This window comes from Osmerus mordax, chromosome 11 (assembly GCF_038355195.1).
Source record: "Osmerus mordax isolate fOsmMor3 chromosome 11, fOsmMor3.pri, whole genome shotgun sequence".
Classification (NCBI taxonomy): Eukaryota; Metazoa; Chordata; class Actinopteri; order Osmeriformes; family Osmeridae; genus Osmerus; species Osmerus mordax.
Genome location: NC_090060.1, coordinates 17,306,561 through 17,330,218, shown reverse-complemented (window position 1 = coordinate 17,330,218; position 23,658 = coordinate 17,306,561). Strand labels below are relative to the sequence as shown.

Below are 23,658 nucleotides of genomic sequence, written 5' to 3'. Positions count from 1 at the left end.
GAAGTGGTGAGGGGCGAAGTGGTGAGGGCCGGGGGGCGAAGTGGTGAGGGGCGAAGTGGTGAGGGCCGGGGGGCGAAGTGGTGAGGGGGTGAGGGGCGGAGGGGCGAGGGGGAGAGGGACGGGGGGGGCGAGGGGGAGAGGGACGGGGGGGGGGGCGGAGGGGCGAAGGGGAGAGGGACGGGGGGGCGGAGGGGCGAGGGGGTGAAGGGGATTTATCTCAAGCATCAGTGTGTAACTAGCTATCGCGCTAACTTTGCAGGTAGATAAATGCAATTGCACTCAACTGACTACCGATAATATTTATGCTATAGCATATTTTTGTATGTGCCCTATACAAGAAAGGAAGTTTACAGCGACTAGTTAATTAGCTTGTATTCAACCGTACTGCGTCCAGCGCGCGCATCTGTCTCCCCTTTCACTTTCTTCATTGACGATGCTTGCGCCCCCTCCCCTTCCCGCCTCGAGCGTTTGAGCCGCTCCTCGAGACTACAGAACCAGCCTGCAGTAATAGGTTTACCTGCTCTAATAACGAGAGAAGCTCTCGTCTTAACGTTGGACTATACAGAAACACGGCTCAGCGATTCTTTCTGAGTGGAAAATACATAGACGGCAATATTAAACATAAACCAGAAGGCAAGTATTACAAATATATATATATTATTACTTTTGGTTGTTTTACAAGTTGGAGATTACAGGCAGCCTGTGGTACATTTCTGATGACATTGTCGTAGACAGCTAATCGATAGACAGACTGATTTAATGTCGGCCGTTTCTTCGTAGCCTAATACATATTTTGTGTCGATCTGGCTGTAAGTGTTGAGATGTTTCTTTCATGGGGACAAAATGACACTACTTGGTCCATGCAAATGTTTAAGTAGGCTATTAGATCCTATATTGCGCAGTTTGTAGGCCTACGTGGATCATTCACAATCACAATGGAGTAAATTTGCCATCGCAGTATTTCTAGGTTAGGAAATTAATCTAAACCGATTACTAGCGTAATTCAAAGGAAGTATGATATAACAGTGTGTGTGCCCTGCGTTCCGTTATCATGGCATGTTCTCGGTACTGTCGTCCGGGAAGAAAACAATTACACTTTAAAGTCCAACTGTAAAGCTGTAACAAACTCACATCACTTCTGTGTGAACCCAACCCCTTACTTCGTGTAATACAAGTCCATTACGTTAACTGACGCTATTTATAAATGCCCTCAAGTAGTCGCCGTTTTGGATGCAGGCAACTATAAACCTGAATTGATCTTGGAAAGAGTGCTACAGACTGTTCAGAAATAACTCCGGTCGTGTCGGTGGGATGGATTAGCTCAGTGTCTCAGTGGTACCAAACGGTTAAACGGTGGGATGTCCGGGAATCAGATGATCTCAGAGCCTAAGTATTACATAACGACTCGGTACACAACCCAGGGAACGAACGGTCTCGAGTTTTCAGTGATTCAAGGTCACAAGAAGTAGTGATCGAGGAACCGTAATCACGACAAGGAACTGGAGTCTCTCAATCTCATTTCAAACCCACAGAAACCAGTTTTTCCACAAACCAGATGGCAAATGACACACACCAGCCGTTTACAGGCAGGTCCATTTTGACAGGACATGACTCAATGATTACCGGTTCCCTGAGCTGATTGAATTTATTACAGTTGCTGGGCTGACTTAATGACGGTCTGTGTTTGGAATCAGCTCAGGAAGGTACAGACTACCAACAGTTAAGGGCTTATTTTCCTGAAATGGACAGTATTTCGCCACGCCACAGAACTGGGCAACAAATCAGATTTTTTGGGCGTTGGGTGGGCCTTGTTTCCGTCTTTAACTGTATAAACATTTGGGGAACAGCAGATGAGGGAGTCTCTGATAAACAAAGCAAAAAGCATTTGTGAGAATAACCGCCACGGCTGTTGCGCACAACAAGCGTGACGCACGAGGCAGTATCCTGATGAGAGGGGGGCTGTGTGCGCGCGCCACGCTGTCTGGATGACAGGATGAGAGGTGGAGGGGGGGGTTTCACCTACCTGGCGCTTACCTTCCTAGGTCAAACAAAGAACAGGATGACAGTTACTTCACTCACTCCAACAGACACCTCGAGCTGAGAAGTGACGGCGGGAAACCTTTTAATACACATGTGCGAACGTAGACCACAAGTGAAGGAGGGAAATTCAAAACAGATGTTGACAGCACGCATTGTTAGGCCTTCGGTTCGCGTCAGCAATCTCATAAATTCCAGAGAATAGACCAATCGTGTCCTTTCCAGGAACCAAAAACAACTGGAATTGAATCCTGTCAAGCCACACGTGTGTTTGTGATAGAATTTCCTCCGTGGGTATTAAGAGTAAGTTAGTGTAAAGAAGTTAAACACAGGCCTTGAAATAGGAGTTGAGCAGGAGAAGATTACGACATTGTCATGAAACCTAGACTACCTGTCTGCATGACTACCACTGATCCAATCAGTTAGCCTGAGAGTGTGTGTGTGTGTGTGTGAGAGAGAGAGTGTTTGAGAGAAGGAGACAGAAGGGAGTGTGTTGGGGAGGAAGACCGATTCCCTCAGACAATAAACTAGAACTAGATAAGGAGACAGTGTTTGATTTTAGCACTTCAGGTCATGGAACAGAGAGTGGGTACCAACATCATCCGCCTGTCTGTAACTAGATGAACCCTGGTGCTGCCTCTATTACAACAGTTCCTTATCTGACTGCCTCTATTAGAAGAGTTCCTTATCTGACTGCCTCTATTAGAAGAGTTCCTTATCTGACGGAAGCCACACCCCACCCGGTGCCCCGCTTATTTCTCCCCACCATCCCCCAGATTACCTCACCCCCTCCACCTTCTCTCTCTGGTCCGTTAACACCAAGGCGACTCCCAAGCCCTCCTCTCACCTCGGGGCCGGGGTGGAGGGCCCCAGATCCTCCTCTCACCTCGGGGCCAGGGTGGAGGGCCCCAGATCCTCCTCTCACCTCAGGGCCGGGGGCCCCAGATCCTCCTCTCACCTCAGGGCCAGGGTGGAGGGCCCCAGGGCCCCTGACATGTGAAGACCGTGTGTCAAACTTCACACAGAAGCCAGGGAGAACTGGGAGCCAGGGCCGTGGGGCGGGTGTGTGAAACCGTACACTCACATGGGAAGAAGATGTGGATTGGTATTTCATTACAGGGAGACATGTGGTGGGGCTTGGGACTGGACGCTTGTGTCCTCTCTCTAACTCGCTCTCTCCTTCTCTGTATCTGTCCTCTCTCTAACTCGCTCTCTCCTTCTCTGTATCTGTCCTCTCTCTAACTCGCTCTCTCCTTCTCTGTATCTGTCCTCTCTCTAACTCGCTCTCTCCTTCTCTGTATCTGTCCTCTCTCTAACTCGCTCTCTCCTCCTCCCGATCACTCTGAAGTGACATGCATAATGAGTTCATTTAGATGTTGCATTTGGCCAAAGCAACATGGGGGGTTTTGGACCTGGGGCAGCTTGATCTCTAGTCTGGAGCTCTACCTCTGAGCTATATCCATCCTTAAATACCTACATATATATATATACTGTATATATACATATTTTCAATTTAATATGTGTCAGTTACATTTATTTTGTGTTAAGTGATTGGTAACGGAAACAATGTTTTGTAACCATCAACACTTCAGCAAGCTGACAGACGTTACTCCTGGTTCAGCTTGAGGCTGAGGTTTAAAATCATCCTTCCTCCTGACCCATGTCTAACTTGGGGGCTTCCCTGTGCCTCTCTGGGCCCCAAACCCCCCCCCCCTGCCCCCCCTGCCCCCCCCCCCCCCCAGGCCCCTGATAACAAGCCGGTTGCCACACTCAGAGCAGAGGAGACACACACAGCAAGCTAACGGCTACCTGACTAAACGGTGTGTTTTTACAAACACGTCTTAAGTAGCAAAGTGCTCTTCTTTGGAATGTGTGACTGGAATTCCAGAAAACCTATGATTCAGTGTGTGTGACTCACTGTAAAAACCCTTGGTACACCAGCACACACACACACACACCGCACATACCCACAGACACACACATAATCAGTACATATCTACCTCAGTAAGGAGAAACTAAGGAGGAATGTCTGTGTGGCAGCAGGCAGGAAGGCAGTCCCCTTCAGCAAACACTCAGATTCCTCAAGTGTTTCTTCCTATATTTCTCTCCTCTGCTTCACCAGTCCCAGGTTGTAAATCTGTCTCTTCTCCCCCTTCCCCCTGTTCTCTCTCTCCCTTTCTCTCTCTCTGTCTGTTTCTCCACAGACCTCCAGGACTAGCATTCTGATGTCACATTCCAGAAGTTTCTCAGCCGAGGTCCGGTCGTAGACCTCAGAAAGGCGCAGCAGACCCAGAGGCAGCCAAACGGGACTCTTCATCATCCTCTTCATCACCAGAGGCAGAGAGCCAGAGAGCCAGAGCGTGTACTGAGGGGGATCTGGACAGAGGTCTCTTTGTGGCTCTGCTGACCCTCTGAGTGGGCGTTGATTTAGGCTGAAGGTTTTTCTCCTCCAGCTTCACCACATAACTCTGTGATCACTAAGAGATCCTGCTGCCACTACTGACCCTCGCAGACAGACTGGTGTGGGACGGCTTCTGAAAGACTTTCAGGAAGCACTTCTCCCTCGTGGCGTATCTCAGCGAGTAGCAGCCAATCAAATGCCTCAACTGGGACTACTTTCTCTGTGCTCCTACTAAAAATATAACGTTTCCGGTGACCAACGAGGAAGCAACTCCCGCACGCGGTGAATTCTGGGAAACAGGATGCCGGCCAAGACGCCCATGTATCTAAAGACTACAACTCCCAAGAGGGGCAAGAAGCCCAAGTTGCGCGACGTCCTGTCAGGTGACATGATCAGCCCTCCGCTGGGGGACGTGCGCCACAGCGCCCACGTGGGGCCGCAGGGCGAGGGGGACATGTTTGGAGACGTAGGCTTTCTGCAGGGGAAGATGGACATGCTCCCGGCCTTAAACCGGCCGCAGGGCCACGCCCGCTCCCACAGCATGGAGAGACACCTGGACGAGGCCTACACGGGGGCCAACGGCCAACACCACCCTTACGGCGGCCACCGCAACACCCACCACCACGCCAGCTCCACGCTGAAGACCACCATCTCCATGCCCGTGTTCCTCGCCCACGAACAGGCGCCGCCAAAGCCCCCACGCCTCCACTTAGACGACCCCGCCTCCGGGACCCACCCACAGGCCCCCGCACCCCAGCAGAACAACCACACCCACCACAACAACGGCCACGCCCACAACCACGCCCACAACCAAGGCCACACCCACAGCCACGCCCACAGCCACCATTACCACATCCAGCAGCAGCTGCAGCAGCAGCATCGTTCCATGTCTGTGTGCGACGAGGGCCAGGGCCGCTACGTCGACCCCCGCCACGAGCTCTCCTACTCGGCCTCCTTCCGCCACCTGGTCCCCTCCTCCGGCTCGTTCTCCGAGGCCTCGTCGGAGGACTCCATGTCGGAGACGTGCGGGCCCCTGGACCCCCACAGGGGGCTGAGCCTGGACTCGGACGCGGGGCTCAGCAACGAGGACCTGCGGAGCGAACGCAGCGAGTCGCCAGCCGTCACGGGGGGCTCCCCGGGGCGCTTATCTCCTGGGGTGTCCCGGTCCGAGTCCCTGGCCGGGCTGGATCTGGACCTGGGACCCTCCATCCTGGACGATGTCCTGAGGATCATGGATCGCTACAAAACTGTGGACGACTGCTGCGAGTTGTGAGACGCGGGAAGAGGTGGGAGGATGAAGGAGGGGGAATGGAAGAGACTCCATCGTGCAACCAGGCGCTGTGAACACTTGGCTGCCCTCCTTGGGGCTGTAGCGTGTTGGGATCGGGGTGGTCCACCTTGGCTAACTGACAGACAGAGACTGAAGACATGGTCCACACTGGCTGTGACTGTTGGCCATTGACCTAAATGGACTGAATGACAAAACACTGCAGGTTGTCAACCAAGCGCTGTTTCCTGGGGTTCGGGACCTGGACAACAAAATGTCTCTCCCTCAGAAATGGACAACTTGACCAGTAGACCATGACGGTTTATTAAATCTGTTTTTCATCTTTGCTTAAAGGACAAAGCTTTTCTGAATGTATAGGCTTATCTGTAGCCTGATCAGTTAGCCCGTGTAAACCAAAAGAGAGACCACAAAAGATGTATTCTACTTCGGGTTTGTTTGTTTTGCAACTGTCAAAATATCGTTGGTGTTCTCCTTCGGATGTTCTTCGAAGTGCTTAATGAAAGTGCGTAGGTCTACAGTACATCTGATTGAATTATACAATATCCTTGCAAGAAAAACACTATCAACATTGGACTGTGTTAGAATATGCTGCCATCTAGTGGTTATGTTATCAAATGAGATTATTCTCCAAAGTAGAGAAAACAAGTAGCGACTTTTCCGAAGATACGTGACAATAAAGTGCATAAACTCAAAGTATGTTTAATGCACAGCTTTGTAATTGCCTCGTTGGATGATTTAAATAAATGATCGGTCTTCATGGCTGTGCATCGACATGATATTGGACCTTCCCTCCGTCATCTTTAATCAATATCACAGTAGCCTACCGTTCGAATGTCATGTATGTCTGTCTGAAAAAATATGGACCAGTAAATAAAAAGATTTATCATTGAGGATCATTGTTGACTTTCTATTTTCTTAAAAGGCGATGAGCAGTTAGCAATATAATGTGGTCTCAATAACTGTAGCTAAATAAGCATAATCTAGGTCCCTGACACAAATCACTTTGAAGTCGTGGAATGTCGTTTCGTTTTTCCAATGAATTCATTTTTCACTCATTTTTGGCGTCTAGACGACCAAAACTGAACTGTCGTTGACTCGTACAGTCTGTTTAACGGAACGTGAGGTGATAGGCGTAGACCTCGTCTTATAAAAAAAAGAGAAAGGGACACCCACAAGATCAACAGCCAATCAGTTAAAGGAAGGCGGGTCTTAGGCGGCCCAGGCGCATGGACTGAGAAAGGCGTAAGTAATCAAACGGGATCAAGACAGTCTGTTCTACTGAAGTTGGACAACAGGGTTAAGTCACTGTTACAACACCTCTTACGAGAATGAAGTAAGTATTTGTTGTCAGTAAGATCAGTGATAAATACAGTACTAACTTAGCGATGATCTTAACCTAAGATAGCGCTAGCTGGGTGGCTAGCTGGCTCTGATGTGTAACTTCAACGTTTCTAGCTAGCTCTAGCTAGCATACAGTCAGTGGATAGCAATACGGTTGTTGTACCTGTTACTGACAACTAAACACGTTATTTGCATTAATTAAAACGCAATAATTTTGTATTAATCAATAAAATAAGGAAAATACAATTGCATCATATTGTGATGCAGAGCTAGCTGTCTACCTTTTATTCATCAGCATCAGCGTAACCTTAGCATGTAAGCTAGCAACCATGGCTTGCCACCTAACTAGATTTTCTACTAGCTAATAATAACAATGATACTTGCAATTTATTAGTTCGCATAATCACATATCCCAGTGAGCATTTTTAGTGTTTTTGAATTCTTGATTTCAGGCTTAACATCGAAGGACTGTTGGTGTATTTCCCTTATGACTACATCTATCCTGAACAGTACTCCTACATGCTGGAACTAAAGAGAACCCTGGACGCCAAGGTGAATTGACAGGTCACCAAACAGCCTGATAGATTGATCAAATCAAATTTATTTGTATAGCTCTTTTTACACGCAAGCATGTCACAGAGGGCTTCACATACGCCCATAGAACTGCCCCTCAACCAACCTAAACCCTCAAGGAAGACAAGGAAAAACTCCCAGAAATTATTTTCCTAACCATGTCCACTCCCATATTCATAAACGTTGAAAGTGCCACCCGTGCTATCACGATGCGAACCCGCGTTTATTGAGGCAATGCTACTGCCAAGTGTAGAGCTATTTGTTGTAAGCTAAGTTGTCTTTACTAAAAGGGACATGGTGTTCTGGAGATGCCATCAGGAACGGGGAAGACCATCTCTCTCCTGTCTCTAATCGTTGCCTACCAGCGGGTGAGTTTCTGCACCTGGTGAGATCTATACGGCTGCTGTAGGATATCTCTAAAGAGACGATTGTATCTCTGGCCCTTGACGAGGGCGTTGTGTAGCAATCGTCATGATACCATGCTAATGATATCGTCTGTCGCGCTCCGTTTGTCTCCCCCCTCCCCACTGCCTCCTCTTCTCCTTCAGGCACATCCCCTCGAGGTCACCAAGCTCATCTATTGCTCCAGAACCGTTCCTGAGATAGAGAAGGTAGGAGGAAACACAACCTGTTTCTCTTCCTCCACTCCTACTGCAGAAAGGAGGATTTAGGCTTTTCAATGGTGTAAACACTGTAGTCACTCTGTGAGCTGCACCTCACAGTGTGTGTGTTCTCTCTCTCTCTCTCTCTCTCTCTCTCTCTCTCTCTCTCTCTCTCTCTCTCTCTCTCTCTCTCTCCGTCTCTCCTTCAGGTGGTGGAGGAACTGAGGAAGCTAATGGAGTTCTATTCCAAGGAGACGGGAGAGAAGAACAACTTTCTGGCCCTGGCCCTATCCTCCAGAAAGAACCTGTGTGTGCATCCAGAGGTAGGATCCTTCTGTTCCTGCCAGGAGAGCCTGCATCATCTGTCCCCCCCCTCCCTTCACAGCTGACAGGCTAACTTATCCACTGTGTGGGTTAGGGTTAGGGTACAGACACGTTTTCACGGAGGCTGCGCAAAAAAGGTTTATGCTCCTGTTGTTGTGTGTGTGTGTGACTGTCCAGGTGAGCTCCTTGCGCTTCGGGAAGGAGGTGGATGGGAAATGCCACAGTCTGACAGCATCCTACATCCGTGCCCAGCGCCATAGCAACGCCAGCCAGCCCGTGTGTCGCTTCTATGAGGTGAGATCTCCTTTGTGTCTCTTTCTCTCTCTCTGTATTTTTCTCTCTCTTTCTCTATTTCTCTTTTTTCCTCTCTCAATTTCTTTCTTTCCATCTATCACTGTCTCTCCCTCTCTCCTTCACTCATTTGATCTCTTACCCCCCTCCCCACCTCTCTTCTTTTCTCTACATTTCTATTTAATCTCTCTCTCTCTCTCACTCACTCACTCACTCACTCACTCACTCACTCACTCACTCTCTCACTCACTCACTCACTCACTCTCTCACTCTCACAGGAGTTTGATGCGGTGGGTCGCCAGGTGCCCCTCCCGGCAGGTGTCTACAACCTGGACGACCTGAAGGACTTCGGCAGGAGGAAGGGCTGGTGTCCGTACTACCTGGCACGCTACGCCGTACGTAGCCAGACTAAAACAAAACTACCGTGATCCTCGTAACTCTCCAGCTCAGAAACACCTCTCAAATGTGATGAATCTGTGTCAGTACGATTGTTTGTGTCTCCTGTGTAATGACCTGAGAACTTCCTGTCTCAGATCGTGTAATGACCTGAGAACTTCCTGTCTCAGATCGTGTAATGACCTGAGAACTTCCTGTCTCAGATCCTGCATGCCAACATCGTGGTGTACAGCTACCACTACCTCCTCGACCCCAAGATTGCTGACCTCGTCTCCAAAGAACTCGCCAAGAAATCTGTGGTCGTCTTCGACGAAGCTCATAACATAGGTCAGAACCTCCTGTCTGTGTCCCACAGCCTGGAGCAAGTACAGAGTGGGATTTGTAAAAGTTTTTTTTAAACACATACCATTTTTCAGAACCTACATACTTAACTGTCTCACTCTCGCCCCCTCTTCTTCCTCTCCCCCTCGTTCCCCGTAGACAACGTATGCATCGACTCCATGAGTGTCAACATCACCAGGCGCACTCTGGACCGTTGCCAGGCCAACGTGGACACCCTCCAGGCCACCATCCACAAGTAAGAGTCAGGACCTTCACCGTGCACCTTCGTGTCGCCGCACTCTGTGACCGTAGCCCTGCCCCCCCTCCTCTCTGATAGGATAAAAGAGACGGACGCCGCCAAGCTGAAGGATGAGTACAGGCGATTGGTGGAGGGGCTCAAGGAAGCCAACGTTGCCAGGGAGACGGACGTGTACATGTCCAATCCCGTGCTTCCAGATGAAATCCTCCAAGGTCAGGATCGAGGCCTTCGACCTCTAAGGAACACTTTTAAAAAGCGAAAGTTGTCTCTGTTCTTTGCTTACCTCCATCCCTCCTACTATACCTCCATAAATCTCTGCTCTCCCTCCCTCCCTCCCTCCTGCAGAGGCTGTACCTGGCAGCATCCGGACGGCAGAGCACTTTGTGGGCTTCCTGAAGCGCTTCCTGGAGTACCTGAAGTCTCGTCTGAGGATCCATCATGTGGTTCAGGAGAGCGCTCCTCAGTTCCTCAAGGACATCTTCGACAAGGTCTGCATCGACCGCAAGCCTCTCCGGTAAGATGCTCCACTTCCCTCTCTCTCCCTCTCCTCTCAGCCTCTCTCTCCCTCTCCTCTCAGCCTCTCTCTCCCTCTCCTCTCAGCCTCTCTCTCCCTCTCGTCTCAGCCTCTCTCCCTCTCCTCTCAGCCTCTCTCTCCCTCTCCTCTCAGCCTCTCTCTCCCTCTCCTCTCAGCCTCTCTCTCCCTCTCCTCTCAGCCTCTCTCTCCCTCTCCTCTCAGCCTCTCTCTCCCTCTCCTCTCAGTCTCTCTCACCTCTCTTTCTCTTCCTTCAGTCTTTAGTCTCTCAGCCTGTCCTAGCTGTATCATTAAACCTGGAACACCACGCTTCAGCTTGTCTTACTGAACCGGCTTCAGAAGAATCCGTCACCGTGGTGACCTGAACATGCGAGTGTAGACAGAGAATTCGAGCCCCACCCCTGTAAAGGTCACACTAAAAAATAAACAAAATTATTCTCTTTCTCTCTGTCTCCCTCACTCCAGGTTCTGCGCAGAGCGGCTGCGCTCGTTGCTGCGGACCCTGGAGATCGCCGACATCGCCGACTTCTCTGCCGTCACGCTCATCTCCAACTTCGCCACGCTGGTCAGCACCTACAGCAAGGGCTTCACCATCATCATCGAGCCCTTCGAGGACAGGACACCCACCATCGCCAACCCTGTCCTACACTTCAGGTCGGCAGGCTGGGGGCGGGTGGTGGATGTTGTTGTTGATGTGGTGTAAAACAGTGACCTGTGATCGGTGTATCTGGGATCGTCTGGTAAGCCTGCCCTCTCTCCCTGCCTCCCTTCAGTTGCATGGACCCGTCCATCGCTATCAAGCCTGTGTTCGAGCGCTTCCAGTCAGTCATCATCACCTCAGGGGTAGGCTGCTTCTCCCTCCTTCCTTCTCTCGCTCTTTCTCCCTCTCTCTCTCCCTCTCTCTTTCCCTCTCTCCCCCTCTCCACTCCTCTCTCTCCCTCCCTCCCCTTTTCTCTCTAATCAACTCCTCAGGAGGTATGCCCCTCCCTCCCGTCTCCCTCTATTCCTTCTGTAGACCTGATTTTTCTCCTCACCCCTCCCCCTCTCAGCCCTCTCCTCACCCTCCCTCCGTCCCTCCCTCCAGATTAGCAGAGATCTAAACCTCTAATCAGGCATTAGAGACCCACCTGCTGACGCCTCCTGTCTGCCCAGAGAACACACCACCACAGTCTCATGACACTGAAGCACTCTGCAACACTATGCCAGCCCTAAAGACGGGTCTCTCTTCTAAACCACAAACCTGCCAAGAACTTTAGTACCACTGGATGTAGTTCATCATTTGGCCTCTAGGTGTCCTCAGTAGTCTGTTCCCTCATCAGGGAATATTTAAAATACTGATGTGATCTCATGGAAGCAGCTGATGCATGTTGAAACGGTGTTGCTCTTCCTGTCCAGTGTGTCCCTCTGATCACATGACTGAATCTGTCCCCAGACCCTGTCTCCTCTGGACATTTATCCCAAAATACTCGACTTCCGGCCCGTCACCGTGGCGTCCTTCACCATGACGCTGGCTCGCACCTGCCTCTGTCCGCTGGTGGGTATACACATTGCCATGGAAACGGAACCCGGAGGGCCTTCTAGAACACAGAGAACCCCTAACTCCGAGACTTGACCTTTGACCCGCTTGACCTCTCTCTCCCAGGTGGTTGGCCGCGGCAACGACCAGGTGGCCATGACCTCCAAGTTTGAGACGCGAGAAGACTTCGGTCAGTTCCTGTCTTAACGGTCGATGATGTCATGAAGCACGTGAATGCTTGGCTGTCTGGTTTGTCGTCGTGGTATTTCTATAAAGCTTCTTCAAAACTCAACTGTCAACGTGTTTTAACAGCCGTCGTCCGTAACTACGGCAACCTGCTGCTGGAGATGTCTGCGATCGTGCCGGACGGCATCGTGGCGTTCTTCACCAGCTACGTCTACATGGAGAACATAGTGGCATCCTGGTACGAGCAGGTGTGTAACACACACACACTTATATACACACACATGATACATACATACATGCGCATACACACATACAAAATAAGAAAAAAGATGATATCATAAAGTGTGTGTGTGTGCAGGGCATCCTGGAGAACGTGCAGAGGAACAAGCTGATCTTCATCGAGACCCCGGACGCGGCCGAGACCAGCATGGCCCTGGAGAAGTTCCAGGAGGTGAGAGCAGCTACACACTCATCACTCAAAATGGCCGCCCTGCTGCCTTGTCTCTGACCCCTGACCCCGCCTTCCTGCTCCTCAGGCATGTGAGAACGGCAGGGGGGCCATCCTGCTCTCTGTGGCCCGGGGCAAGGTGTCCGAGGGGATCGACTTTGGTGAGAGAGGGAGTGTGTGTGTGTGTGTGTGAGAGAGAGAGACGGTGTGAGGTCGCTTCCTGTCTCTGGACAGCCAGCCTGTAGCCGTTGTTTCCTCACAAGGTTCTGTTGTGTTCTCCAGTGCATCACTTTGGCCGGGCGGTGATCATGTTCGGGGTTCCCTACGTGTACACACAGAGCCGCATCCTCAAGGTCTGGCTCCCTACTCCTCCTTCCTCCCTCTCTCTCTGCCCTCCCTCTCTCTCTGTCCTCCCTCTCTCTCTGCCCTCCCTCTCTCTCTGCCCTCCCTCTCTCTGCCCTCCCTCTCTCTCTGCCCTCCCTCTCTCTCTCTGTCCTTCCACTCTCTCTGTCCTCCCTCTCTCTCTGTCCTCCCTCTCTCTCTGCCCTCCCTCTCTCTCTGTCCTCCCTCTCTCTCTGCCCTCCCTCTCTCTGCCCTCCCTCTCTCTCTGCCCTCCCTCTCTCTCTCTGTCCTTCCACTCTCTCTGTCCTCCCTCTCTCTCTGTCCTCCCTCTCTCTCTGCCCTCCCTCTCTCTCTGCCCTCCCTCTCTCTCTGTCCTCCCTCTCTCTGTCCTTCCTCTCTCTCTGCCCTCCCTCTCTCTGCCCTCCCTCTCTCTCTGCCCTCCCTCTCTCTTTGTCCTCCCTCTCTCTTTGTCCTCCCTCTCTCTCTGCCCTCCCTCTCTCTCTGTCCTCCCTCTCTCTTTGTCCTCCCTCTCTCTTTGTCCTCCCTCTCTCTTTGTCCTCCCTCTCTCTTTGTCCTCCCTCTCTCTCTGCCCTCCCTCCTTCCTCCCTCTCTCTCTGTCCTCCCTCTCTCTCTGTCCTCCCTCTCTCTTTGTCCTCCCTCTCTCTTTGTCCTCCCTCTCTCTCTGCCCTCCCTCATCCCTCCTTCCTCCCTCTCTCTGCCCTCCCTCTCTCTGTCCTTCCTCTCTCTCTGTCCTTCCTCTCTCTCTGTCCTTCCTCTCTCTCTGCCCTCCCTCTCTCTCTGTCCTCCTTCATCCCTCCTTCCTCCCTCTCTCTGCTCTCCCTCTCTCTCTGTCCTTCCTCTCTCTCTGTCCTTCCTCTCTCTCTGTCCTCCCTCTCTCTCTGTCCTCCCTCTCTCTCTGTCCTCCCTCTCTCTGTCCTCCCTCTACCTCCGCTTTCTAGCCTTCTACCCTACAATCTGTCCCCCCTTTTCTCACTCTCTGACCTCTGACCCCGGCCGTTGCAGGCTCGCCTGGAGTACCTCCGGGACCAGTTCCAGATCCGGGAGAATGACTTCCTGACGTTCGACGCCATGCGCCACGCCGCCCAGTGTGTCGGCCGCGCCATCCGGGGCAAGACGGACTACGGCCTCATGATCTTCGCTGACAAGGTGTGTGTGTGTGGTGAAATCTGTGAACTGATCAACTAGTTGGAAATAACACGTGTAATTGCTGATAGTAATGTACTGAAGACCCATCAGTGTACAACCTTAAGACTGAGATCTGAGGTCTGACGTGGTCTCCGTCTTGCTCTCCCCGTGGCTCCAGCGCTACGCCCGGGCGGACAAGCGCGGGAAGCTTCCCCGGTGGATTCAGGAGCACCTGACAGACGGCAGCCTGAACCTGACCATAGACGAGACCGTCCAGCTCTCCAAACACTTCCTGCGCCAGATGGCTCAGCCCTTTAGACAGGTACACTGCTGCTACCACACACACACACACAAACTCACACAAACACCCTCTCTTTTCCCCACAAACACACTAGTTACATATTCAAACCCCCCTCCCCCCCCACAGGAGGACCAGTTGGGTCTGTCTCTGTTGACTCTGGAGCAGCTGCAGTCTGAGGAGATGCTGAAGAAGATCGCTCAGATCGCACACCAAGCCTGAGACGTCGCCGTGACGACCTCATCAGCCTGAGACGTCGCCGTGACGACCTCATCAGCCTGAGACGTCGCCGTGACAACCTCATCAGCCTGAGACGTCGCCGTGACGACCTCATCAGCCTGAGACATTGCCGTAACGACCACATCAGGCCGGGACGCAGTCATGATGACCTCATCAACCCGTGACGACGCCAGCAGGCCAAAATGCTGCCGTAATGACCTCATTAGTCTAAGACCCCGCCTCAATGAAGTCATCACCCTGAGACATCACCTCGGAGATGACGTCATCAGCCTGCAATGCTACCACGTGATATCATCAATCATGAACACGTCCGTTACATAGATCTTGTAAATGCATCTGTCCTGTGTCACTACAGCTGTAAATATAAAACCTCTTTTTTATGGAAAATACATTCGTTTATATTTGTTTGGAGGTTACATTAATAAATGTTTACATTTTGTACCATACTTGTTTAGCCTACTTGTCATCATGTATTGACTTTCTCAGAAGAGATTTGGTCTCTATGGACGACACATCATTTGAGACTCAGTCAGGCACGAGCACAGTTGTCAAACTGACTTGAAATACTTTATTTCAATATCTGCTGTAGTTTCTAGATAATATAAAATCAGGGCTCCCACAGGATCTTAAAAAGACTAAAACTCTGAACTTTAAATTTAAGGCCTTAAAATATGGTAGCCATATTTTCATCCGAGGTCTTAAATTTAATTTAGTCAGGTCTAAAAAAGGTTTTACACTCGTTCATTTCCAGAAATGTTGGCCGCAGAAAGGTATCACATAGTAGCAAAACATTGAGTCTTAGCCTACAAAGCGGAGCTCTGCGGGTCCAGGGTTTGAATAACGGGGGGGGGGTTTGAGCCCCCTAATTAAGACTTGTTTGTGACCACTTACTTAGCTTTAAACACAATTCTGATTCTGATTGAATACATTTATACATTTATATATCGTTCTTACCTGTAATCGTAAATATTATTTTATAACCTTGAGAAGAAGCTGACCCCCAGATTATCATTGTATAATTCGCACTCTGTTTCTAACTAAACTAAAGAGAATCTTCCTGAGATTAACAAGCGTTTGGCGGAGAGGAGAGAGATGATATTTATGAAACTATGTGAAGGTGAAGTCCCACATCTCACATAACCACAATGTCACTTTTAAGTTACAACTAGATAGTTCAATGTCAAATTTTATGTTGAGTGGAGATTGTTAAGATCCCTGATAGCTCAGTGGTTAATAACATATATATTACTTAACTGATATTAATTATCAATTTGTTTAAGTGAGATTTGAACCAGGGGTACCGTGTTTGGCAGTAGACTTGATGGTACACCTGCTTAGACACTGAGCCACAGAGGGTTCCTACAAAGTTACTTTCTACAAGACGGTGTAATTGCCCTTATGACACTACTAAATGCCAAAGGACAACGTACGTTTTGTGTCTGCTAATGCCAAATTATAAAACAGAATACTGCCTTCTAATCGTACTTACAAAACAACTGAAAGGTTGCTGAAGGATTTCTAAGCACTCGTTCACAAAATACAGTGACGATAAGTAGACTTTTCTTGAATAGACTTATTTATTTCTGCAACACAGATAAATATTTAACAGAAATGTACAGCTTACTGTCTATTAGGGGAGGGAATATTTTGGTACCTCACGATTTGATTCTTGGGGTCACGATTCGATAAAAAATCTATTCAAGTTTTTTTCAGATTTTTAATCAAATTGCGATTCAATATATGCTTACATAAAAAATACAAAAAAAGGTAATCGCTAGAAGACAATCGCGATTCATATGTGAATCGATTTTTTCTCCAACCCCTAGTAATTGGTGCTGAATGAAGTTAAATTATGTTACTAATGTGATTGCTTTATCTGTAATTTAAATTAATGCTTTTTCAATGACTGAATTTATTGAAATAAAAATATTTTTTCAGAATTTCTTTGATTTGAATATTATTTTGGTAATGCATCGTGTTTTAAATTTAAATCTTTATTGTCTTAAATTTGACTTATTGATACCTGCAGGAACCCTGAAAATACTCATAATTAATTCTCAGAACAGAAGCATCTTTAGAGACGTGATTCTCTGTGTAAAAGCTTAGGTCTATATGGACAGCATAGTGGGCTTCTGACAGCGTACAGCACACATGCTAGTATGCTAATACCGCTGTTAATACGGCAGCTTTATGAAGCATAAAATTCAGGATAATTTTACTGGCGATGTGTTCGAATTTCTTTTCCTCAGTAAAATGATCCTGCAACTGACAACTGTTTTCGTTGGGGTTTCAAATAGCTTATAAAATGATTAGTGTTAATGATAATGTTTTGATCAATTTGTATAAATATATAAAATAGTGCATAAAAATATGCTAATAAAAATGTGTTTCACATTCTTATTAAGGACTGATGAGCCAGTTAAAGTCAGTGAATTGAAATATCAAATAAAATATAATGTTACTCAACCAACATCCTAACACAAACCGCTAAACATATTAACACACAGGCCTACTCAAACAATGTCAAACATTTGGGAGAATTGTGTTAACAACCTTCATCACTGGGAAATCAACTAGTGCAAACAACAGCATCATCAAACAACACATCTGTACTCGACAGCATTCAACAGAAACACACATTCGCAGATAAAACTGGAATGTACCAAGCTTAAAAAAGAAACTCTAATTAAGTAACACAGTAAGATTTTCAAAGCCCTTCTCCAAGTCACTCAGATTGTCTTCGCTCCCAAAGTTTATATCGAAATATTTGTAACTGTGAAGACCGAGAGGAGAATGTCCATATCCACACAAACGTGTGTGTGTGTGTGTTAGGGAACGTGTTGTTTGTGTGTGTTAGGGCGTTTGTTGTGTGTTAGGGCGTGTGTGTGTTGTGTGTGTTAGGGTGTGTGTGTGCGTGTGTGTGTGTGTTAGGGCGTGTGTTGTGTGTGTGTGTGTGCGTGTGCGTGTGTGCGTGTGCGTGTGTGCGTGTGTGTGCTAGCTGGCTCCGCCCAAGGAACCACGGCGTGCCAGACTCTGGGTGCTGGAGCTGAGGACTCGAGACTCCGTCAGGCTGCTGGGGTTCTGGAAGACACACACCATCATCATCATCATCAACACACTTTCACCAAACTCAAATACATTCACCTACCCCCCACTACAGTCAATGTAACTTTGTTCATGTTAAGTTACTAAAGGTGTTAACGTTAAGTCACTAAAGGTGTTCATGTCAGGTTCCTTGGCATGAAGGCCTCTCATGGTGTTGCCCAGTACAGATGTAAAGAGTGATCCAGCAGGTCTGAGAGGTGATGCTGATGGGAGACCAGCAGTGGTGTCTCACCCTGGCTGCCTCCAGTCTCTCTCTGGCTCCCACGTTCAGAACGTTCAGAGAGTTGGCTCTCTTCATCCTGGGTGAGAGGGAGGGATGGAGAGAGAGAGAGGGAGGGATGGAGAGAGATGGAGAGAGAGAGTCAAGTCTTGCACCCTAACCCTCACATCAGAATCCCAAGTGCGGAACCCTCTCCTCAAACCCAGTAGACTTCCAAAACTCCCTCCTGAGAGAGGTGTGTGTGTGTGTACATGTGTTGATGATGTGTGTATATGTGTTGTTGATGTGTGTTTGTGTCCTGAGAGAGAGGTGTGTGTATGTGGGCTCACCCCGGGGTGCGAGGGGGGGAGTCCTGCGGCCCCCCTCCCTTCAGTTTCCTGACCAGCTTCTCGCTGCTGCGACGGATTGATTCCCGGAGCTTGGTGAAGGAGCCGCTACGCTTCAGACCCCCCAGAGAATCCTCCTGGCAGCCCTCCTCCAGGGGGTGGGACCAGGCGGGGCGGCCGTCCCCTGACACACACACACACACGTTCACACACACACACAAACACACACATTTACACACAAAAAAGAAAAAAAGACTTTCCATAAGTGAACATTTGCAGCCGTACAGGCCCCCAGCCAGATGAGATCCTGGAGTGAATCTGGAGCAGAGCTGCAGACGGCTCCTGTCTCACCCTCCACAGAGCCAAACCTGTCTCACCCTCCACAGAGCCAAACCTGTCTCACCCTCCACAGAGCCAAACCTGTCTCACCCTCCACAGAGCCAAACCTGTCTCACCCTCCACAGAGCCAAACCTGTCTCACCCTCCACAGAGCCAAACCTGTCTCACCCTCCACAGAGCCGAACTCCTTCTCGTGGGCTCTGGTGAGGATCTCCTTGTACAGAGACTCTGCCTGCCTGTACTTCCCCTGCTTCAGGTAGCACGACGCCTGGAGACACAGAAACACACACATTACGCTCAGATGTTATCCTGCTATTTCTGTCTTCTTATGTTATGTTGTTTTGTTGCCTCTCCCCCCCCTCCCCCTGTTCTACCAGGTTGTTCTTGGTCTTGGCCACGTTGGCATCGTCGGGGCCCAGTCTGGACTGGTAGATGTGGAGCGCTCTCTCGTAGTACTGCTCCACCTCCTGGTACTTGCCCTGGTTCTGGCACAGCAGGGCCAGGTTGTTCAGCTGCTTCGCCACGTCTGGGTGGTCTGTGCCCAGAACCTGGGGGCGCGTCCAGAAACACCATCAGGGGCGCGACCAGAAACACTATCAGGGCCGCGTTCAGAAACACCATCAGGGCCGCGTTCAGAAACACCATCAGGGCCGCGTTCAGAAACACCATCAGGGGTGCGTTCAGAGACGCGTCCGGAAACACGCTTAGAAAATTCCCGACGGGCAGACAGGAGGAGAGACCTACCTTCTCTCTGATCTCCAGCGCTCTCTTACACAGAGGCTCCGCCTCCTTGTACTTCCCTCTCTTCCCGTACAGCACCGCTAGGTTGTTGAGAGTGGCAGCCACCTGCACCACACACACACACAGACAGACAGGTAAATGGACAGACAGTCAGACAGACAGGTAAATGGACAGACAGACAGGTAAATGGACAGACAGACAGTCAGACAGACAGGCAGGTGAGCCAGTGCCCCAGGTTCCTCAGGGACCTACAGCAGGATGGTCCAGGCCCAGCGTTTTCTCTCTGATTGCCAGAGCGTCGTTCAGCAGGCTGGCCGCCTCCTTATACTTGTTCTGGTCTCTGCAGGGAGGAACAACACCACACCGGCTCAAGGCTAACCAGCATGACGCTAACCAAACCAGCATATCCTAGCTTTGTGGCTAACTAGCATGACGCTAACCAAACCAGCATATCCTAGCATTGTGGCTAACCAGCATGACGCTAACCAAACCAGCATATCCTAACATTGTGGCTTACCACAATGACACTATCCAAACCAGCATATCCTAGCATTGTGGCTAACTAGCATGACGCTAACCAAACCAGCATATCCTAGCATTGTGGCTAACTAGCATGACGCTAACCAAACCAGTCGCTGCTATTGCAAACCTCCACCGTGTCCTAGCATCGAGGCTAACTAGCATAGCTACGCTAGTAGCTGACTAGTCAGCCTCTCACCTGTAGACCAGGGCCAGGATGTTGAGCATGGTGGCCACGTCGGGGTGGCTGTGACCGGAGGACTTCTCCAGGTCCTCCAGGGCCTGCTTGCACAGGGGCACGGCCACCTCGTAGCGGCCCTGGGAGGCGTACTGGATCACCAGGTTGTGGAGGGTCCGGAGGCGTGCAGGGATCTCGTAGCCCCCCTGCTGGGCGGCGGCGGCGGCGCTGCAGTGATGGGGCTGCTGGGACACTAGGGGGCAGCAGAGGGGCGGGGTTATGGACGGAGGGCTGGGTGGAGGATGACACAGTTCATACACACGCATGAACACACGTACACACACACACACACAGGCACACACACACACACACACAGGCACACACACAGCCATGGATGTACACAGTAGCAGCTACACGCACACACAGAAGGCAGACCTTAATGAGGGTGGTGTTTAGGCGGGAGGGGGGGTACGTACTCTGTGCTTGTTCCTCCTCGTCGGTGGGGAAGAGATCATCCAGGGTCTCCTTCACCGACTCCTTCTCATCCTAACACACAGACGTTTACACATGCTTATAGATATGTATTAACAACCGCTTAGAGATATGTATAAACAACAAACCTACACTATTGATACATTTACACAGATGCTTTATACAACACTCATATACAGTAGATACGTACATAACATACTGACCAGTTTATATATACTACTAATATACAGTACATTGCATACTTCAACTACATACTATATACATGTCTAAAGGCGACATATATAGCTTCCTATGTATAAGAAACAAACAAAGCCATCCATGACATACACACAGCTCCATGACATACAAACAGCTCTATGAGATACACACAGCTCTATGAGATTACATTACATTTACATGTAGTCATTTAGCAGACGCTCTTATCCAGAGCGACTTACAGTAGGTACAGGGACATTCCCCCGAGGCAAGTAGGGTGAAGTGCCTTGCCCAAGGACACAACGTCATTTGGCACGGCCGGGAATCGAACTGGCAACCTTCAGATTACTAGCCCGACTCCCTAACCGCTCAGCCACCTGACACCCCATGAGATACACACAGCTTCATGCCTCTTAGACAGGGTGCTCATCAGCCTCACCACGACGGGGTCCTCCTGGTCGTACTGCCGCATGCTGCTCATGAAGGCCAGGTGTCTGTTCTGCTCCTCCAGGGTGACCAGGTCCTGTTCCCTCTCCTGCAGCCTCTGCTGAGCCCCAGCCAGCTCGTCCCTCAGCCACTGGTTCTCCTGACACAGACGCCTCACCTGCGCACGCAGCTTCTGCTTCTCCGCCTCCAGAGAGCCAAGGTGGGCCGAGAGAGCCATCATCACCTGGGGGAGGGGGGAGAGAGAGAGGGGGAGTCTGTTCTTCCTTGTGTCCCTGTTTGACTCCCTCATCTTTGGTCCCCCACCCCCTCAGATGTCCTCACCTGTCCCCTCCTGACCTGTGCTTCCTCCACCTCCTCGCCCCACATTCCCTTGAGCCCCCCCTCCTCCCCCCCTACTCACCTGTGCCTCCCCCAGACCCAGCTCGATCCTCTCCAGGGACTGGAGGATGATGCCAGACTTCTCTTGCTCTAGGCTGCCGCTCTCTGCGGCCGGCCGGCCCTCCAGCGCCCCCTGCAGGCTGTGCAGCAGGTTACGGTTCTCCTCGCGCAGCGCCTCCAGCCCCGCGATCACCTGCCGCGTGCTGCACACAATCTCCTCCCCCGACAACATGGCTCCTGCTTTAGGTTCCACCCTGGGGGGGAGGAGAGGAGAGGAGAGGAAAAGAGAGATTAGGAGTGGAATGGAGAGGTGATGAGAGGAAAAGAGGTCTGGTGTGGGGAGAGGAGAGGACAAGAGAAAAGAAGTACAACTAAAGTCACTGGCCAATATCAGCCCCACCCTATGAAACATTCCTGTCTACCCTGCTGTATCTAAGTCCAGGAGTCAGGTGGCTGAGTGGTTAGGGAATCGGGCTAGTAATCTGAAGGTTGCCAGTTCAATTCCCGGCCGTGTCAAATGATGTTGTGTCCTTGGGCAAGGCACTTCACCCTACTTGCCTCGGGGGAATGTCCCTGTACTTACTGTAAGTCGCTCTGGATAAGAGTGTCTGCTAAATGACTAAATGTAAATGAAAGTCCACCTCACGAGGAGATTCCCTTTCACTCCCTTTGGTGTTTTAACCCTCGTGCTGCCTTCGGGTCACATGACCCAAAGGTTCACAACGAACCATTGTTGTGTTTACCCAATGCAAAAACAAATAAAAATAATTTTCTTTTAACCTTTGCAATGTTGCATAAAAGAAAATGCTTCACTTTGTTTTTGTATGCGGTAAAGTTGTCGCAATACGACGGTGGGTCACAATGACTGATGGGTCAGAATGTCCCGAAGATAACACAAGGGTTAAGGACGACCGCCATGGCGTGGAACAATATCCACTGATGACCAGAGATGGGAAGTACTTAACTAGATTTTTCTAGTTTCTGGTATTTTTTTTCTGGTATCAGTACTTTACTTATACACTACACTATTTATTTTTCTGACAACTTTTTACATTCACTCCTTAAATTCTTTACACAAATAGGCTTGGCTCGTTACTTTAGTTTTAATCTGTATTTGGTGGCATAATCCATATTATTTATTTTGCACATCTTTTTTCATTTCCAGGCTATCACGCACATCAAACGTAAGCTAGTGTACTATGTGTGGATACTATGTACCTATTACACCAGGTACGGAACATGTAGCATCAGGCGTGCGGTCCCGGGAGCGGAATGATGATGTGGGCGGTGCAACCGGACAGGTGGAGTTCATAGATGTTGACGAGGTGTCAACAACCCATCCGTTTCACCATGATTCTATTGCGTTGAAACCTGCATGCTAGTACACCGCTCCCACAAATAATGTAGCCTGATAACCTGCATTCTAGTACACCGTTCCCACAAATAATGTAGCCTCATAAACCTGATAAACCAAATGGCTGGAAAGCAGACACCGCTGATCCAGGCGTCTTCAATTACATTGAAGTCAACACATCTATCTGCTGAACTCGAGCTTAGTCATGTTTGGTGCCAGCTTGCGTTACTTCGGCCAGAGGAAGAAACAAACTAAATTGGATAGGTAAATAATAGCCAACCACTTCGCAGTTTCAACCCACCAACAAAAGTTATTTATAGCCCACCTGCTGCTAATTCCCGTCTCCTGGCGTGGTTTCGACGTGTTTTATTCGCGTGTGTCAGGTTCTTAATTCGTGGTCCCATTAAAGTTGCTCGGACATATTTGCATCAAAACATCGACTCCACTATTCGGTTTTCACGCGACCGAGATAACGGCTATCCTCTTGGCACTATAACGTTGAACCTAGAAATCATTCACCTATTCTTACAGCTCAGACTGTCTGTGTATCGTTTGCGCTTACCTGATCTGATCATACCCACCATGCACCGCGGCACCGGGATGTAGTCCCAGGGATAAGGCCATCTATATCTGCGGGCCCCTTTGAACTGCCGCGGGACTGGAACCCTACGGTAACGGGACCGACACACCGAGACAGTCAAAACAAACAAAGCGATATAAATAAAAACGCTCGTCATACAAGCAATGTACTCGTTCTAGCAGTAGTTATATTTTATTTAAATTATAGGCCACACCATATTTTCTTCTGTTCATAATGATTTGA

The 23,658-nt window shown here is 49.7% G+C and overlaps 3 protein-coding genes across 7 annotated transcripts; 2 read left to right on the top strand and 1 right to left on the bottom strand.

Moving 5' to 3' along the window:
- Positions 1-468: 468 nt before the first annotated feature.
- Positions 469-6,617, top strand: zgc:154093 (uncharacterized protein LOC777623 homolog). Of its 2 annotated transcripts, XM_067246451.1 has the most exons (3): positions 469-633; positions 4,242-5,223; positions 5,254-6,617. In XM_067246451.1, exons 2-3 carry the CDS (start codon positions 4,740-4,742, stop codon positions 5,709-5,711), a joined length of 942 nt encoding a protein of 313 aa, XP_067102552.1. In that variant the 5' UTR covers positions 469-633; positions 4,242-4,739; the 3' UTR covers positions 5,712-6,617. The 2 variants fall into 2 exon arrangements, with proteins under 2 accessions (XP_067102552.1, XP_067102551.1); XM_067246450.1 differs by having other exon boundaries at positions 4,242-6,617.
- Positions 6,618-6,989: 372 nt separating this feature from the next.
- On the top strand, positions 6,990-14,948 carry ercc2 (excision repair cross-complementation group 2). 4 transcript variants are annotated; one of them, XM_067245868.1, is made up of 22 exons: positions 6,990-7,059; positions 7,520-7,619; positions 7,931-8,008; positions 8,189-8,251; positions 8,452-8,565; positions 8,744-8,860; positions 9,136-9,252; positions 9,457-9,580; positions 9,734-9,830; positions 9,912-10,045; positions 10,179-10,347; positions 10,831-11,019; positions 11,139-11,208; positions 11,798-11,899; positions 12,008-12,071; positions 12,194-12,315; positions 12,426-12,518; positions 12,604-12,676; positions 12,798-12,868; positions 13,881-14,024; positions 14,182-14,325; positions 14,431-14,948. In XM_067245868.1, the coding sequence occupies exons 1-22, from the start codon at positions 7,055-7,057 to the stop codon at positions 14,521-14,523; spliced, it is 2,283 nt and encodes a 760-aa protein (XP_067101969.1). In that variant the 5' UTR covers positions 6,990-7,054; the 3' UTR covers positions 14,524-14,948. The 4 variants fall into 4 exon arrangements, with proteins under 4 accessions (XP_067101969.1, XP_067101970.1, XP_067101971.1 ...); XM_067245869.1 differs by lacking the exon at positions 7,931-8,008; XM_067245870.1 differs by lacking the exon at positions 14,182-14,325.
- Positions 14,949-17,518: 2,570 nt separating this feature from the next.
- On the bottom strand, positions 17,519-23,237 carry klc3 (kinesin light chain 3). Its single transcript, XM_067245945.1, has 12 exons — positions 23,161-23,237; positions 21,504-21,735; positions 21,096-21,326; positions 20,446-20,515; positions 19,991-20,222; positions 19,525-19,612; positions 19,276-19,377; positions 18,906-19,079; positions 18,700-18,799; positions 18,196-18,376; positions 17,879-17,945; positions 17,519-17,622 (listed from the first exon to the last, which is right to left on the bottom strand). Exons 2-12 carry the CDS (start codon positions 21,711-21,713, stop codon positions 17,536-17,538), a joined length of 1,542 nt encoding a protein of 513 aa, XP_067102046.1. The 5' UTR covers positions 21,714-21,735; positions 23,161-23,237; the 3' UTR covers positions 17,519-17,535.
- Positions 23,238-23,658: the final 421 nt, after the last annotated feature.